This window comes from Odontomachus brunneus, unplaced genomic scaffold, assembly GCF_010583005.1.
Source record: "Odontomachus brunneus isolate Ranch 3 - 2012 unplaced genomic scaffold, Obru_v1 Obru_scaffold_130, whole genome shotgun sequence".
In the NCBI taxonomy this organism is placed as follows: domain Eukaryota; kingdom Metazoa; phylum Arthropoda; class Insecta; order Hymenoptera; family Formicidae; genus Odontomachus; species Odontomachus brunneus.
Genome location: NW_022639580.1, coordinates 61,622 through 79,433, shown reverse-complemented (window position 1 = coordinate 79,433; position 17,812 = coordinate 61,622). Strand labels below are relative to the sequence as shown.

The 17,812-nt window shown below is 38.8% G+C and overlaps 1 protein-coding gene and 1 long non-coding RNA gene across 2 annotated transcripts; both read right to left on the bottom strand.

The window, feature by feature from the left end:
- Window positions 1–503: 503 nt before the first annotated feature.
- On the bottom strand, window positions 504–12,635 carry LOC116849981. The gene is made up of 3 exons (XM_032827718.1): window positions 12,088–12,635; window positions 3,377–3,607; window positions 504–2,618 (listed from the first exon to the last, which is right to left on the bottom strand). The coding sequence occupies exons 1-3, from the start codon at window positions 12,161–12,163 to the stop codon at window positions 2,437–2,439; spliced, it is 489 nt and encodes a 162-aa protein (XP_032683609.1). The 5' UTR covers window positions 12,164–12,635; the 3' UTR covers window positions 504–2,436.
- Window positions 12,636–15,307: 2,672 nt separating this feature from the next.
- Window positions 15,308–16,723, bottom strand: LOC116849995. Its single transcript, XR_004379232.1, has 3 exons — window positions 16,157–16,723; window positions 15,966–16,094; window positions 15,308–15,732 (listed from the first exon to the last, which is right to left on the bottom strand). It is a non-coding gene; the product is annotated as an uncharacterized LOC116849995 (long non-coding RNA).
- Window positions 16,724–17,812: the final 1,089 nt, after the last annotated feature.

Genomic DNA, 17,812 nt, shown 5'->3' with positions numbered 1-17,812 from the left:
TATATATATATATATATATATATATATATATATATATATATATATATATATATATATATATATAACTCTCTTGAGAAAGCTTATCTCTTGTTAGTCTGTCTCTCTCGCGGACTTGAAGTCCGCGTCCATCAATATGTAGATAACACATCTTCCAAGATCACGAGTAGATTAGATTCTAGGAAAAAAATAATCGCTGGCAAGATTACGCATTCGCACGAGGGGCGAAGAATATATATACAGATTTCATTATGTTACAGAAAACATCGAAGAGATAATAGAAAGCACGACGTATTCTTTTGGTATAAATGCGATCTCATCCAAATTTCCTGCATTTACAAAAAGGTAACTCTGTCAGATTTATTCAGAGGGGAATTTGGAATATTTCGTCACATCGCCTATAACGGTAAGTACTAATTTGGATTCGACTCGATATCTGATTGAAAGAACCACTTTTTCGAAAAGAAGAAACACAAAAGCGCAAGGTGCGAAAAACTAATCGAGAGTCAAGTTGCTCTAAAAAATTTAATACATATAAAACACATATAAGCAACAAGAAAATAACTTAATGGACACGTGTCAAATCGTGAGTGTCAAATCGATTCAGTCATGCGTGTCGAGAATATTGCACCGAGTCATCCCATCAATAATGCGGGTTCTCTATATTACTTACTTCAAAATTATATAATTTGACTAAATAAAAATATTACTTAAAAATGTTAAAGATTCATAACACAATTTCCCAATCTCCTTTCCTATAAATTTGCACGAAGAAAACTCGCGTTATTTAGCGGAATGAGTCAGTATCACGGGATAAGTTCTGCAAGGAAGAACTTAAGACTGCACGTGAAGGATTCTGCAAAGGAAAGCGTCCTCTATGGTACATTTGATACAGTTCCCCTGGATTTCACGCAGAGTGAGGAGGATATGAGGAGGTGATGAGAGAAACGAGAGATCACCGTATTATATCGTACACTACGCTAACATTACGTAAAGTTTACTGACCAGCTTATTAATATCAATGTAAAAAATTATGTTCTTGTGAGGATTCTTACATCTAGTCGTAGACGCAGTCCGTCACATGTCACATCCTTTACTCTACCACTGTCATCACATATAAATATAGTTTCGACAACTAGCGCGAGTAGCAACGCTCTTGCGCGACCAATCGGAAGGGAAGAGGTTAATAGCACCACGAAGAGACAGCAACAATTCCAAAATTTCTCTTCTCTTGGCAAACGCAAAAGCAGGGAAAGTCACAGTGAATTTCCGCATGAATCAAGCGACTGCAAAAGATCCACTTTGCTCACAAAGACGTGACTACTCGCGCGAGCGCGTCTTTGCATTTGGCCTCGTGATTCAGCTCGCCTTTCGTCTCCTCCGCGCGCTTCTCGCAACCCGCGCTTCTCCGTTGACGCTCGCGCGTAACCACATCGTCGGGATGAGAATGTCACCGAGCGCAAAATAAACTCATGTCATGACACGCGGGACCAAAATAAAAGTACTGATGATGCCCGGACACGCGTTTAATCGTGCACATTTTTATTTGTTTTGCTCTCTAAAAATACATTTAAACATTTAAACTTTCAACAGGAAATATATATATACATGTATTAAATTCGTATATGCTATATCGAAAGTTTAGATATCTTGTACTTAAGGATCGAATCAATAGAAAATGCTCGGCATGTCTCTGGGAACTGGTACTTTCACTTTACTCTCTTTAAGTGCATCAGTAAAGATGTTTCTGTGATTGTAACAAATAAAAAGAATATTTCGCTAACATTAAGTGAATATTCACTAGTTCTCAGTGAAAACACTCCTACTTCATTGCTCTTCCTTCGTATATCTCATTGACTTCGACCAGTGGAATTAAAATTTCACCGCAACACATCTGTAGTATACAAATTTATAAATATACGTATTATACAAAATTTATAAATATACATATTATACCAATAAGTCCAATTTTCAGCGTTCGCGGCGAATTAACGGTTGCTATGCACTTTACATGCGATGACATTCTGTTTGCAAACCTGCATCAGTAATGAGGACAACCGTTTCTATTAATTAATTCTCTCAGTGAGCTTTTACTGGTTGCTATACTTCTAATTGAACCACCAATTGTAAGTGTAGCATCTCAGTGAAGGATACACTGAATGCACCTTAGAGAGTGCGCGTCAAAGCTCGCAACGAAGCGCACGCAACGAAGCGCTCGGTCCTTTTCTCGGGGAAGATTGCGTACGAATTTTCGCTGTTTGAGAGCGCCGCTAAAAACCCTCATAGAACGTGACTACATGCGTGAGGTCAACGGATAAGGATGCGTTGCGTCGCTTGCAAGCCCAAGCGCGTCTCCATCACGTGAGCGTTTTGCGCTAGCATTGCTCTCTTCCTGTTTCTTTCGTTTTCCCTCTTTGTATCCTGGCCTCTTTTCGACTCTTACGCTATCGGCGGATCGTCGTCGTCGTCGTCGTCTCTCGTGACTAGGACATTGCCGTAACGATTGTGACGATACTGCCGAAATCGTTGCAGCCATTTGTACCGCCTCGCGCCGACGTATAGCAGAACGACGACTACTACGACGAAGGTTGGTATTAGCAGACCAGCGGCTACGGAGCTACCTAAATCAAATTGATTGACACTTTAGTCGCAACGATGTCGTCGCGCGTCGCTTGTTGTCGTTAGCCCCGACCGCTTCGTGCACTTTTCTTTCTGCACACCGTTGCATTATTGTATCAGCGTTTGGAATAATAGCGGAGTGACTAATAGCGCGCCTGGCTGAAACTTGGCGTTATCTGAGCGTGAAAAGTGACGCCCTTGTTTGAACGAGCAACGTGACGTCGAGCAGATAATAAAACTGAACTATATGCATCGAGCCAAGCAATCTGCGAATATGCCTCTCCCAATTGTACGCAATAATACGCGGAAACAAATAATTTGATCGGATTGACCAAGCGTCTGGTGAAGTATGAATGAAGAATTCCGGCTGAAGTTACCAGAGTTCCGCTGAAGTTAACAAGATCGCAACAGTTGCAAGTCCTGATTAGATCAACCAGAATTCTGTTAACTTGAACACAGAATTCTGGTAACTTTAACCGGAATTTGTTCATATTACACTAGACATTCGGTTAATCCACAAATAAACATTTTTTTCCGCGCATACATTCAGCACGTAACATAAATCAGAAGAATAAATCTCAGAAATAGAAAAAATCGTCGAGATCGTGCAAAGCCTGCTATCAAACGGCAACCGAGAGCATTCAGTATTTCTAGAGAACAGAAGTGCGTTTGAAGCGCAAAGCGATATACTCTGGTTCCCGGTTTGGTCCCCGTTAACTCGTTAATTTAGGTTCTCTGTCCTTCCGCATGCACGACGTACCTCCTGACTCAGACATAAGCACTCTAGGCTTCAGGGTTGCGAGGTCGAAGTTTGCCGTTGTGAGGGTGATTAAAACGCATTCGCCATTAACTAAATGGTATTCGCGTTTACACTCGCACAGCGCTTGCTGATCGGCGCGGCTCGCGTGGCACCTCTCGTTCTTACCACATTGTGCGCTCCCGAGGTCCGTGATGTTACACTTCCTCGGTTGCGTCTTGTCGTCTTGTCCCTCTGAAAAGAATCGCCGTGATAATATTCTTAAAGAACTAAGCTCCCGAGGGAAGACGAGGCGGGACGAGGAGAACAGGAGAGGCTCGGTAGTTGCGCAAATAGGGCGATCCGGATCTCCGCTGGAATATCGATTCACCACGTCTGGTGTGTGGCCATCTAGACAGCGGGAAAGAGAGGCCCTTCAAACGACATACCGATGTGAAAAGTAGGAAATCCGCTGGCGAATAACGCGACGTCCATCGCGTCGAATCGCAATACACAAAGTGAATCAATAACCATTTGCCATTTTGAATATCTTCAAAGCAAAAAAAAGATGTCCTTGGACTTGGCTAAATGTCGTTCAAGTATATGGATGTTTGATTGACATAGTGAGTGAGTTTGAAATGATTTTAGTATATTGATTTGAGTATGGGGAAGTCAGATAGGTAAAATTAGGGGTGAGTGCGTTGATAGTGTGTAAGTGAAGACGAAACCAAACGTTAGGTAGAGAAACAAGATTTAGGATCGAAAAAGTGCATAGATAATAGAGGTTATAGCGTCATAAGGAACGGGCAGTTAGAATAGTAGATAACAGGAAACTATTCAGAAAAAAAGGCTAGCCGCAGTAAAAAGCTTTCTCTCTAAGTAGAGAACAGCTGCGAAGATCTAAAAATCTTTGTTTTTTACTTCGAGGATGTTCAAGATGGCAACAATTATTGATTCACTTTATATAGTTGCAGCCAAGACGCTTGCTACTGTTGTTATCGCTATATCATGACTGTTTATCACGCCGGACGGATAAAATCTATATATATATAACGAGTAAAAAAATATAGGAGATATCGGCAACGTCTTCCGAAGCGAGATAAGTCGGGCAAACAAATATCCATTGTGGAGTCAGAAGACAAACAGGACGATGATCAATAAGAGAATGCAACGTGTATAATCGAGAATCAACGAATTAACTCTGCGCGTGTTAAGGGGATGCTGAAGTTGAAAACTTTACCGACAGAACACTGACATTTTTCTGCAAAGTTTACGTCGTATTGGTTACACAAAATTACAAATGCTTTTACGCAATGAAAGTACGTGCAAAAATAAAGCATTGCTCAATATGTGTCGAAAACGAACAAAAAATTTTTTATGTAAAATCTCAAGCTGTCAGTTAGCGTAATATTTGCCTAATCCAAAAGTTCCGCAGCTTGTACATACCGAAATTGTGGATGCTCCAAGCAGAAAAATTTTGAAGAACATTGCTCTATCTTTGTATCCGCATTTGGAAGCTTAAGAATATCGAAAAAGTTTGCGAAAAGATTTCTACATATATATGATTAGGTTTTCCGTTAAATATGGTAAAACAAAGCAACACACATTCATGTAAGTTCTATATATATTAATATAAGAAATACGAAAAGGATAGCGTGATTATGTTAGTGACGATCGTCTCTGCATTATCGACATTGTTTGAGTTCGTCATCGACTCCAGCATCCCCTTAAATCAGACGAATGAATGTACTTTTGTATGCGCGGTTGCCTCAATTGCAGTTATCCAACGGGAAAAGGAAAGAAACGAAAAAGAGCTAATTTATCTTGCTCATTCGACGCCGAGGTGCCTGATTAGCTCATAATCACGAGACACAAGACTGATCCAGCGGTTGCAAAATACTCTCGAAATTGCGATTGCGATAAGAGATAACGCCTTGGATGCCTCTTGTCATTCTTCGCGACCAGAAAAACAAAGGAACAAAAAGAGCGAATGAAAGAGGAAAAGAGAGAAGAATTAAGGAGAGAGATGTGTGAATTACGCTCTGTTTAATTAGCCTCTAACCACAGTTGTTCTGAAAAAGTTTTCGACGCGCAGAAAGTCGCTGTAAAATTACTCAGTGATCTACTTTTTATGACAAAAAATATGTATCATTCGTACTTTGACTCTTGCTGTCCATTCTTTATATATTTGATCGAGTGTCCCAAAGAGATTTTCTGTTTGAATTTTCCGCGGTGAAATATTCCGCGCGCGAGAATATCCCTCGTTTGACAAAGACGAGTCGCACAGAGCTCGAGAGCCCGTGGTTCGAGGTATGCAGCTTGCATGTTGAGAAAGGGGAGATAAACCGTCATAATTTCGAAGACAATGCAACAACGATACCACCTACGCGGACACAAAGACGCGATATACAGCCCCGTCGTATCGATCATTACGTGCATCACGCGACGTTCAATCGAACACGCGCTCCTTATCCGCGTGCCTTTATCGCCAAAGCGAGCAGCACCATTATCTCGTCTGCAGCAGAATACACAAAAGAAGAGAGATATATGTAGGGAGAGAGGGAGAGAAGGAAGGAGGGAGGAGGGGAAGGGGGAGAGAGAGAGAGAGAAAGAGAGAGACACGAAGGAACGAGAGGATGAATGGCATTTTCGTAACTCCATCGCCCGCGCGATCCGTGGTTGGCTGAATCAGTTAATTGAGACAAATTCGTTTTATCAACACGGGAGTTAACCATACCGAAGCTGAGTCAAGCACGTTAAAGAGACTCACTTGTCTTTGATTTAAGCGGACAGTGTCGCGTTAATTCCAGATGTAACGACACGTAATGTCGCACCGCGTGATTCATCGCAATGCGTCTAAATAAATGTTGACGTAAAGAGAAAAAGAAATAAAAAATAGCGAACGCGTCGTCGCGGGATTAATCCATTGGCAGCCGGTATCCAATTTATAGGACGCTTTCTTTATTGAACATTATTTGTGATTAATATATCATTTCGTTCTGCAATTATTAAAAATTTAGCTCCGCGATCGACATTCAGACGCGAGTTTTAAGTGTTTTTTTCGTTAAAATGTTAAATTAGTTTAAATTATTCTGTGCTAGAGCTGCGTAATAATCAATTATAAGTAGAGCCTTTCTCGCTGAAATTGCAAGAAGTGAGAACTGTTCGAATCTGGTAGATTAAGTAGAGCAGTTGACGAACGTTATAACTCTATATAAATACTGATAAAACGAAGCTACAACCAAAGCTACTCGTTAACCACTTCTCTGTAAACGTTTCTAGGACTTTTGAAACTTGCCTTATGTGAGGTATCCAGATTTTTATTCAGAGTCAGATTCGAGTTTCTTAGTTAACATATGTGAGATTTATATGTGTAGTCGTGTGATTCAACTAATAAGCTGACATCCAACTCTGAATTCAATGCTCAAGAAGGCAACACTTTAGAGTAAATGATAAAAGCACTTATCTATCTATTTATCTATTCCCAGTAGCATTTATGTCTTCGAGAAAAATGGTAATATTTATGTAAGACTTCTGAGGGAAAGATAGACTGGCCGTTTAATGAAAAATGTTTGCGAAATAATTGCGGCCTCTGACGAGTTGAGGGAAAATGTACGACCGAGCGGCGTCTCGTCGCAACATCAAGCTTTTTATCCGCGCAAAGAAATCAAACCGACGTTGGCAATAGAGTCGAGAGCAATAGCATAGTTTACAGTGGCGATTGATCGATCGATCGATTGGTGCTGAATTTCTACGACGGTCCCGTCGAGAAAAATCGCGTTCCGGAACTACTTGGAAGGCATCGGCATTCAAGTTCGAGACGTTTCCTGGCGCGTTCGCGGGGACTCACAATACGGCAGTGCAGGGAGCTGACTTTTCCGCGATAACGTCGTGAAATCGTGAGCCATTCGGACGGGAACAAAGAGCCCCTTCATCCCGCTTTCAGGAAGTCCACGGTTGGCGAACCCAACCGCCCGTTAAAACTCCAGCCGCAAATATCAGAATTCACCGTTTAAATGGAATATCGCCGTTTAAATAAGCACTCATACTTGGCGAGCGCGAATTAAAATTATACGGCGTTATTATTATATAACTATTTACCTCCTCGTCGACAAAATCCGATAGTGGGATAAATGATTGCGAGACGCTAAAAAAATATCCTGATGATCCAGGTAGGATTCTAAATGTCACAGTTAAAATTTACCGCTGTTTTCTGTATCCGCCAGAAAATCGCCTGTGGTATGTAGAATTTATAGCAGCAGCAGCATTTTATCAATATTTGCTGGCAAATTTAAGTGAAGATTATGCATTCGTTTATGTCTCGTAGCTAGTTTTTTTGTCTACCACAGAGAGTCAACTTTTATAAGAGATATGACTGGTTTGAATCGGAATGGACATCACGAAGAAACTTCCTTAGCTAATTTCTCGTATCTAGATAACTTTTCGCTTTGACTGCAAGACTATTTTCTTTGTGTTGGGAAATGTATCGTTAAATTATTGGCGGATTAAATTGTACAACGTCGATATTGTTTTGCGCAACATTCTAACGCGACAGTTGACAGCTAACATGACAGCTTGAATTATTGGGAAACAATCGCGAACAAAATGTATCGCGCGATAACGAGTGCCTCTTGCCGATGTAATTCTGTAGAATTTTATTACATACTCCGGATACCCGGAGATAGAGTCGTATCAGTTTGCCGTTTGTCGTTATCGTGAATTGCGGCATTTTACAGCAATTAATTGCAGCGTCGCTAACACAATAAAGCAAAGATATCAAGTATTGCGTTTGTCTCGCAAAGCAAATTCGATAATATTAAAATTAACTAAAAAAAAAAAAAAAAATAAAAAAGAGAGGACATTTACATAATGTGTGTATACAATTGAACTAACGAACGTAATGTCGCTAATATCCAGATATCAGGTCTCACGATACAGATTTAAAAACGTTAAAATAAAAAACATTACATCGCCAATCACGAAAGGTTATCGCGGTTATGTGTTTCGCGGAAGGTAGCAAGATAATATAAGACATTATGTGGGTAAGTGTTAGAGTAAAAGGATGGTTTAAAGAGTTAGATTTTAGATGGTTTAAAAAGAAGATAATGAGGCAATATGGAAAAGGATTTGGGATGATGAGTTAGATAAGAGAAAAAATAATATTTTATGGAAGATTTGGGAAGGAAGAGATAAAAGGTTGAAAAAATCAAAGAAGAGAAAGAAAAAGAGAGTTGTAGCTGTGAATAAAAAAAATGTAGATATGATGCAGGATACAGAATGCAAGATGTAAGATAGAGGGAAAAAATTAGGAAAACGGTAATGGTAAATTAAAATGGAGATAGATAATAGAGGAAATAGAATAAGATAGAAAGGAGTATGTCACAATGTGACAAATGTGATATTAGAAGAATATAAGTTTGTAAAAAGAAAGATATTTTATGATATTGTATGATATTGTAGCTGGTACAAAAATTGTAACATCAGGATAAGAATATTAGTTGTATAAGAGTGATAGTAAAAGGTATGGAAAGATGAGTGTAGCTGAAAATATATATATTTTTTTAACTAGGTTTCTTCTTGGGTGTATCTCACCAACATACCACTTACATGATACGTGCGCATGAGTTTAGCACATACTTTGTCGAACTATATATTTTATCCAAATTAGCAAGTCTGTAAAGTCTGTGGATGAGACTCCTGCGTCTCGCTCATATTTCACGTCAGCTGTTCGATCTTCGACATGGCGGATTTCGCCACGTAAACGCGAATTGGCAGAGGATTCCATGTGCAATGCGGTATCCCGCGAACTCATCTAGTTTATTATAGACCAGACTGCGAACGGCCCGCATGAGACGAGCGTGGAGTTACTCGGGGGATTTACCAAAGCGTTATTCTGCATGCGGCGCATTTCGCCACTTCAAGAGCGACCGGAAAAGGGGAGAAAATGACAAGGAGGAAGAGAGAGAATTCGGAAAACAAGGAAATACCTCGATATAAGTGAAACACAAAGATCCGTCGACATATTTTTACATTGCCGCTATTTGTGTGCATTTCCCGCATTGTTATATTCGGACAACACAGCCGTTACGTGTAGCGAGTGCGCGGGATAAACAAACGTGCAATAATAAAATGAGCGAAAAATTGTGCGGGGAGAAAATTTCGCCGCGCGGCGTCGCGTCGCGGATTGTTGTTCTCTAAAAAAACGACGAAATGCACGGGTTCTCGCGAGAGATCGCACGCGAAGCGCCGTTCCGCCAGTTTTCTTTTCGACGAATTCCTCTCGCGCTCGCGCGCGCCACTTACATAAGCTTCCAGTTATTTAAATTAATACCGCGGGCCACGCTGCAACGTGGAACGCATTGCACGGATCTGCGCTCGAAAATTGACGCGTCGTTTTCGGCTGGCCGAGTCGGCTGCCGCTGACACAAATGCGCGATCAATAAAAGCGGATAAAACAGGGCCTCGTCGACAACGAGAAAACAATTTCGGTGAATTCCCGCGCGCGCTTGCTGACGACAAATCGTTGGTTTTATCTCTTCGTTTTGTTTGGTTTATTGAGGAAGCGCCGGATTAAAGTCGCGGATTTCGCGAGATAAAAGTCAATTTTACAAAGACGTCGTTTCATTTTTTTCGAACGTATCGATATAGTCTCTCTTTTTAGAAAGTTTTCGACGTTTCTTATGAAACACATTATATTAGGTGAAATTAAAAGCGATCCGATTTTCTCGTGCGTTAACTTTCCGTGAAAACGGCACAGGAACTTTTGAGAAGGAAGAAGATATTTTCCACATTGCAAAATATTGAGAGATGAGACGCAACCAGGTCTTCAAAAGGCGACCCAATTTTCTCGCGTAGCGCATTTCGTAAAAACAACACGGGCATTTAAAAGGAGAAGAGAGATCGATACACGGCGAAAACGTACTTAGCATGTAAACATAGATAGGAACGGGCTGATGCGAGGTCGTCCTCGCGTTAATTTCGTCACGAAGTCGATTTCTACCCCGGAGCTACCGACGATTGTGACACGCGAGAAGAAGGCGGTCCCGCTCGCATTCGCGCAACGATCGACGACTACGCGAACCAGACGGAAAAACGGTGCTCTCTTAATGAAGTATTTTAATGCCCGTGTATAATTGCAAGTGTGCTCCTCAAGCGTATCTTGGCGTCATAATTATCCGGGAAAGTACCAGGATGCGGCGAATAAGCGTTACGAATCGACCTTCGTGACGAATCAAATGCGAAGAACATGGGGAACTTCGGGTTGCGCGAGAGCGTGTTGCGAAAACGAGACGAAGAGTAACGAAAATTGCATCGCGAGATCGATTATTTGTGAGGCACGTTAGTTTCGGCGTAGCCTTCAAGTCCGACGAGTTTCGTCAACAGTGGGCCCAATTTTGTAGCTTTTAACGGCAATATCGTTATGTCGTCGTTTGCGCAGGTATGTTACGTAGTAGAGAAGCTGCGCAACGTTACAACATAACAGCGATACACGTCATTAAAGCTGAATAGAGAATTGGCCTATAGGAAATTTACATCGTTACTTCTTCTGTAAAATCGTTAATTTGACGTTTCTTCACTGGGAATAAAAATTAGTAATTTTAACCTTATAGTTGTTTTTAACTTCAACTATATTTTTTTATTGTTCCAAAAATATGGCGGTAGTAACGTGTATAATAAGATTATTATTATTAACATTATAATAGAACTCAATAACAAAAAATTGTTTTTTTACTATAATTTACAATAATTACTTTTCTATGGAATTATAGTAAATGACAAAATAATAAACAATAATAATATAATAATAAATAATAATAATAAACAATAATAATATACAATAGTGAGTAATAAAATAACAGACATTTTTTTCTGGGCCTCTCTCTCGGTCTTTCTTGTCAGAACCGACACCTTGACATGGTAATTAACGCTATTCTCGTCGTATCGCGTGCGACGACAGATTTCAAGGGGCGATACGCCGTTATCGTCATAGATTTTCGCATGCTTCCTACATGTTTCTCGGAAAAGCGGAAAACGTGCGTGCGAAAAATTCACGCGTCCATATCACGGCAACTGAAGTCCGACGGAATTAATTGCACCGTCGCGAAGTGCACCGTGAAAATTTTTGCGCCACGAAAAGTGCATTTTCACAACCCAATGCTACCAACGCGCGATTTTGCTGAGAAAAGAAAAAAAAACGGTAAAAAAGAAACGCGATATGTATCATGTGTTGTCGTCGTCGTCACAAAATGATCTCGATTCCCGCGTAGAGTCGCGAAGAGCGCCCCAGCTGCGTTTCTCTGTCGGAGCAGAGATTTTACGGCAGAGAAAGACGAGCGTTGCAGACAGAAAGAGAAACAAGAAGATGAAGAAGATAGAAAGAGACGAACGGAGAAGGCGAGAGAAAGAGACATAGGGACGAAAGGGAGCGAGAGTGAGAGAGGAGAGAGAAAAGAGATAGAGAAAGAGAGAGAGAGAGAGAGAGAGAGAACGGAAGAAGACCATTGTGGCCGAGCTGGGGTGACTCCGGTGCCTCGCTCGGACGAGGCAATTTCGTCGGCTTCAATTTACCAGCGAGTCTGTCCGCGAGGCCAACACTCGTCGAGACTTTTCCACGCCGACTATCTCTTTTTCTGTCTTTCTCTCTTTCTCTCTCTGTCCCTCCCTCTGTCTCTCTCGTGATAAACTTTTCGCTACGGATACGACGCAAGTATGGCAATGGTGCAACGAGTACTCACCTGCACGGCCAAGAGTCGGCAGAGCGAGTATCGCTACGATGAGGTAGCAGAAAACATCGGCCCGAGTGCTCCACATGTTTCCTAGCCTGTCTGCCTTTCCTTCCTTTCTTCCTAGTCTCGCTGTCTTCCTTACTTTCGCGTCACCACTCTCTCTCTTCTCGCGTTCGCCGTCACCGTGTCGTCGCCCCGCGCGCGATTCGCGATCACATAATAAAAGACGCGGTTATTCAAAGGCCGCCTCGTTCGGCTCGCTCTTATTTGTCTGTCTCTTTCTTGCGCTTTCGCACGCTCGTTCGCTCACTCCGTCGCGGCTGTCTCCAGTCGACTTGGAAATAAACGAATTCGCAACCTCTCTTTCTCTCTCGCTCGCTCTGGCGTGTGTGTGCGTTCACGAGTCCCCGCTACGCCGGTTCAACGTTCAACGGACGCGCGTCAGCCGGCGCATCACCGTACGGCCGGCCGCCACCACTCTTGACAGATAAATGCTACGCCGCGCGCCGCGGAACGCGTTCAATCATCTGTTATTAAGCGACCATTTGCAATTATCGAAGGAAATTGGCATCGAGGAGTCGCCGCGGCAGCACCCGCGCCGCCGTCGCCGGTCGATACTCGAGTTGCGACTTCGAGCGTTTGACTTGAGCGATCGCAGCGCGCTACGCAGCACTTTTAGGTCGAGACCTAAATGGCGTTTCGCGAAATGAAAACGCGGGAGTTTAGTACTCTTGAATGTTGCACATGCTCGTTTAAATTAGACAGAGTGTGTTATGAATAGAATATAAACAAATCTAATAACTCGCCTCTTTAATACTTCACTATTTCGATTAACCATAAAAGTTAGTGGCGCCTCGTAACGGAGACTTTGGAACTACATATTATGAATTTTTCCTTTAATTTGAAGAATAAAAAGGTCTTATCTTAAAGGCATAATGAACACTAAATATATTTGCAAATTTTATTTTTGTCATACGAATATTGTATATAATCGCGTTGTCTCAGCTTGAGAATCAGAATATTTAGCGTTCGCTAAATATGCTCAAAAAATACGACTGCAGAAATCAAGCCTACTTGACATTTGGAAAACAGCCCTTGGCTAACGGTCTGCCTGGCGCCATATAGCGGTGTCGAGGAAGAATCTTATTTTGACAGAAAGGTGTGAGTCTTGGCTAAGTAAGGTTTGAGTCTTGGTTAAATGTTCTTTAAAGTTCTACATTAGTTGCAAGTCGATTGCAACTCTAGTTGCGACAGCCAATCAGAAGCGTCAATAGCACCATTGATGTTTCTGATTGGCTGTTGCAATAAGAATTACGTCTGCTTGCAACTAAAGCCAGCGGCACACGATGCTTGTTTTCATGCTGGATAGAAATACTCTGTTCTGATTGATGCATTTCTGACGACGGACCAATCAGAATAGAGTATTTATATCCAGCAAGCAATCCAGCACGAAAACAAGCATCATGTGCCGCTGGCTTAATGTAGAACGATCTTTAAGCATTTTAGACCCGTTACGATTGTTTGACTCGTTACTCTTTTTAATTCTAAAGTCTCCGCTACTAATTTTTATGGCCTGGAGACCCTAGAAGAGTCTGGTCATCATATCTGCCTTTTTTGATTGACTTTATTTAACAAAGCTTTTAAATTTTTTAATAAATGCGGGGCATCAGCCCGCATAAAAAACAAGTGTTGTGTATTATCTACAAGATATACAATAGAATTTTTAATTTTTGAATGCCTGTTACATCCATACACTTACATACCACCAAATGCTCTTCATATTTCTAAATTGAATGAATCCATATCAGATGTTATGCTATGTACGTATAGACCAATAGCTTCTGCTTTTGCGATTATGATTTTCATTATAGGTTTTAATATTGCACTGTCTATACTATCAGGAGTAAAATGATACGCAACGAGTATTTTCCATCGTGTAAAAAGACCTTCAAACATGAACACTAATGCATGATTAGCATCCTTCATCTCACCTACATTAATATATAATTTGAAAATAATCTATTCCAGAATGAAATATATTATTAGATGTCTTATTCTTTGATTATATGTAGAAGCAGCAAATACTTACGCACAAAACTAAGCTTTGTACACTTATAAGTCACTTTTCAGCACAAGGCATAAATAACACAAAGTGATATTATTTTATAGTATGGCATGTTATTATACAAAAACACTGTTTATACATTGTTATTTTTTGTTATCTATTATTTGCTGCAGAACATCATAGTATATGCAATAATATACAATTTTCTAATATTTTAAAACAGTAGTTTGCGTATTATTATACTATGTATAGAAGATTGCATATTATTATTACATATATTATGGTGTTCTGCAGCACACAATAGGTAATATTTATATTACCAGTTACTAGTCTACCAGTTTACTGGTTGAGTGTATAAACCATACTTTCATATAATAACAACAATATAATTCCACACAATAAAATAATAGATACTATAGCACTTTATGTTACTTGTGCCTTATGCTGGAAAGTGATTTATAAGTACTTATATATACATATGTTATATATATATATAACATATATATATATATATATATATGTGTGTATATATATATATATATATATATGTTATATATATATATAACATATATATATATATATATATATACACATATATATATATATATATATATACACATATATATATATATATATATATACACATATATATATATATATATATATACACATATATATATATATATATATATACACATATATATATATATATATATATATATGTGTGTGTATATATACATACGTTCACATATACATATATAACATATATAGTTAAATATATTTCAAGTCATAATTTACCACTGCAATTAGAAAAAGTTGAAAGGCCTATATGTGACATTGTATTAAGATCAACTTGATCATTTATACTGATACTCATTTAGTCGCTGGCAAACATACAATCTTTCTTGATCATTAGTGAAGCACGATACTCGTTCATTTAGTATGTCAAACATATGTTAATGCCAGATTCAAAATCCATTCCTTCTAGTCTTCTTCTAAGTACTCTGAGTGCACTCTGAGGGTAAAGGAATTCCCTGATGTAATATTTCTTTGTATCCGTTACTACCGTAAAATAATTTCAATTGAAGAGCTTTTTGCAAAATAGCTTTAGATCAGCTGCTACATTGTTTAGATAGTCTACATAGAGATGCTATTTGATCGTTGTTTAATATTTTTTCGATGTTTTTATTTTGTCTCCAATAGCATATTTCTTGTATTAACTTTTTTTTTTATGCATCAGGTTGTTCACGCATTTTATCAGTCTTCTTTGACTTATCTAATTTTGTAATTATTTTGTTTGCTTGGTGTAGTTTCAGTTGTGTCTGTTTTGCTTTTGAAAGAGCTTTCTGTGTTCTATGCTCAGCATATTCCAACATTTCCAATTTCTTCATATCACCTATATTTAATGGCATAGGAATGGTTGTTTTTGTAATGGATGGCACTGTCGGGAGTTCTTTTTTGTGTTAAATGTTGCTTGTGAATTCACTATTATCATTAATTGGTGATTTTATTGTTATTTTTCTATCCTGTTCTATTAAATTAATTGATAACTAATCGTTTGCTCTATTTGATGTACAATTGACGTCAATCTACAATAGATAACCCATACTACTATTAACAATATATGTGGGGATGTTTAAATTCTATAAAGCATCCAGATAGCACAAAATCTTCAGAGAATATTCTAGGATATTCTTAGGATGTATAAATGTCCTTAGAACATTTTTAGAACGTCTTTTGAAGATTTATGCTGTATGGGCAGGTATACACATACATAATACATAACATTACTGTAAACTACAGTAAATACTTAAATACTTACATTTGCAATTGAACCTATAACATTATTTGTAATTGTTTTCTGTGGAAAAATTGTGGGAATTGCACAACTTTTTAATTTTTTTTTTCCATCTACTCGCTATTTCTTCCACATTTCTGGTGCAAAATGTTCCTGTTGAATATTAATAATATTAATATAGAGTTAATGTTGTAATAATAACAAAGATAACTTACCTTGCATACATATTGTTTCTGGATTTAAGATTGATCTATTGATGTTTTTTATCTTCTTTCATTTTTGTCTTCTTTCAATATCCGTCGGAAAACAATGTACTGAATATTGTTTTCTTGGAAAATTTGTGCACTTAGGTACACAACATGAAAGCATCTTATGTATATTGTAAATATATTACATTTCAATATTGTTACATGTAACTTTTCAGATTATAAATGTGGACATTATTTGCACTTATAGAAATAGGATGTTTCTATTAATATAGTTTATCCTAATATACATATTTTCCATTTTTTATTTATCTTCCTGTATTCTCACTTATTTTGCGATTTAACGTGCTCTAATCTGTCTCCCTACGAGACAACGCACAAGCACATACGTAACATCTGTTCTATTCTGTTCTGTATTGGCTCCGGGGAAAAAGGTTATCCCCATACGCCATTCTCCAATCCTTATATGAGGTATGAATGAATAAGGTCTTGGCAGGTTCCAAGGCAACTTCCAAAAATCACTGGTCTGAACTTGTTCAGACACGTCTTACCGTGTCGGCGGTTAAACTTCACATACGTAAGGCTGCGTTCAGATTCCCCACACGGGTGTATTCTATTACTAGAAATGTTATAGTATACGTAACATATACTATAGTGTTTCTAGTGATAGAGTGCACCCGGATGAGGAATCTGAACGTACCATAACATGCTAAGGTATGTGTCTCATTAAGGTTTGTCTACAATAGCTATAAGAATATGGCTGTAAGGCTGTAACGTGAGCTGTCTGCGAATGAAAATAATTCATTTCGCGTCTTACAGCCTTACAGCCATATATATACAGAAATTGTAGACAAGCTTTTACGTTACGTTAAGTACTGATAATACAATGGCTATATTTGTACGTAAAGTTAAGTCAACGCACAAAGAAATCCGTAAACTTATAGCGTTTTTCATTGACAGAACTGGTGCGCACTGAGTGTGCACTAAGGCTTGTTTACAACACATTTCATATTTAAGATCGTGTTTTAAATACATATTTAAAAATATTTTAGATAATAAAATGATTTGTGTGGATGTTATATATATTATATTACTGGTTAAAAATATTTGAGAATTTATTTAAGACAATCTTTCAATATAATAACATACTGTGAACAAGCCTTAGTGCGCACTCAGTGCGCACCAATTCTGCCAATGAAAAACGCTATTAACATGTTACGGATGTTTTTGCGCGGAGGCTCTGTACGTATTTTGACACATTCGTCTAAGTGCGAAAAGTGTAAAGAATGCGAGCACCACGAACACTTATCCCCATCACTTTTCGACACCGTTTTGAGAGCATGGCGTCACTATGGTTGCGTTCTTTTATTTGCAACAGATGTAGCTGAATGCATCTCGTGGATGTATAAAGATTGCACTTTTTAAGGTCACTAGCTAGTGATGTACTGTCCTTAGAAAATTAATTTTCCTATTGGCTATTGGATTATCGTATGTCTCTCGTCGGGTCCCAATCAGTAATGTATCAATATTGCTTTTATAAAAATTGTGAGAGAGAGAAAGAAAAAGAGAAGCAGTCTAATAATAATATCAAATAATATAAAAAATGTCATTAATTGAAATCGATTTAGTTCATGGAACATGGCCTGTTATTAGAGGATAAAGAGT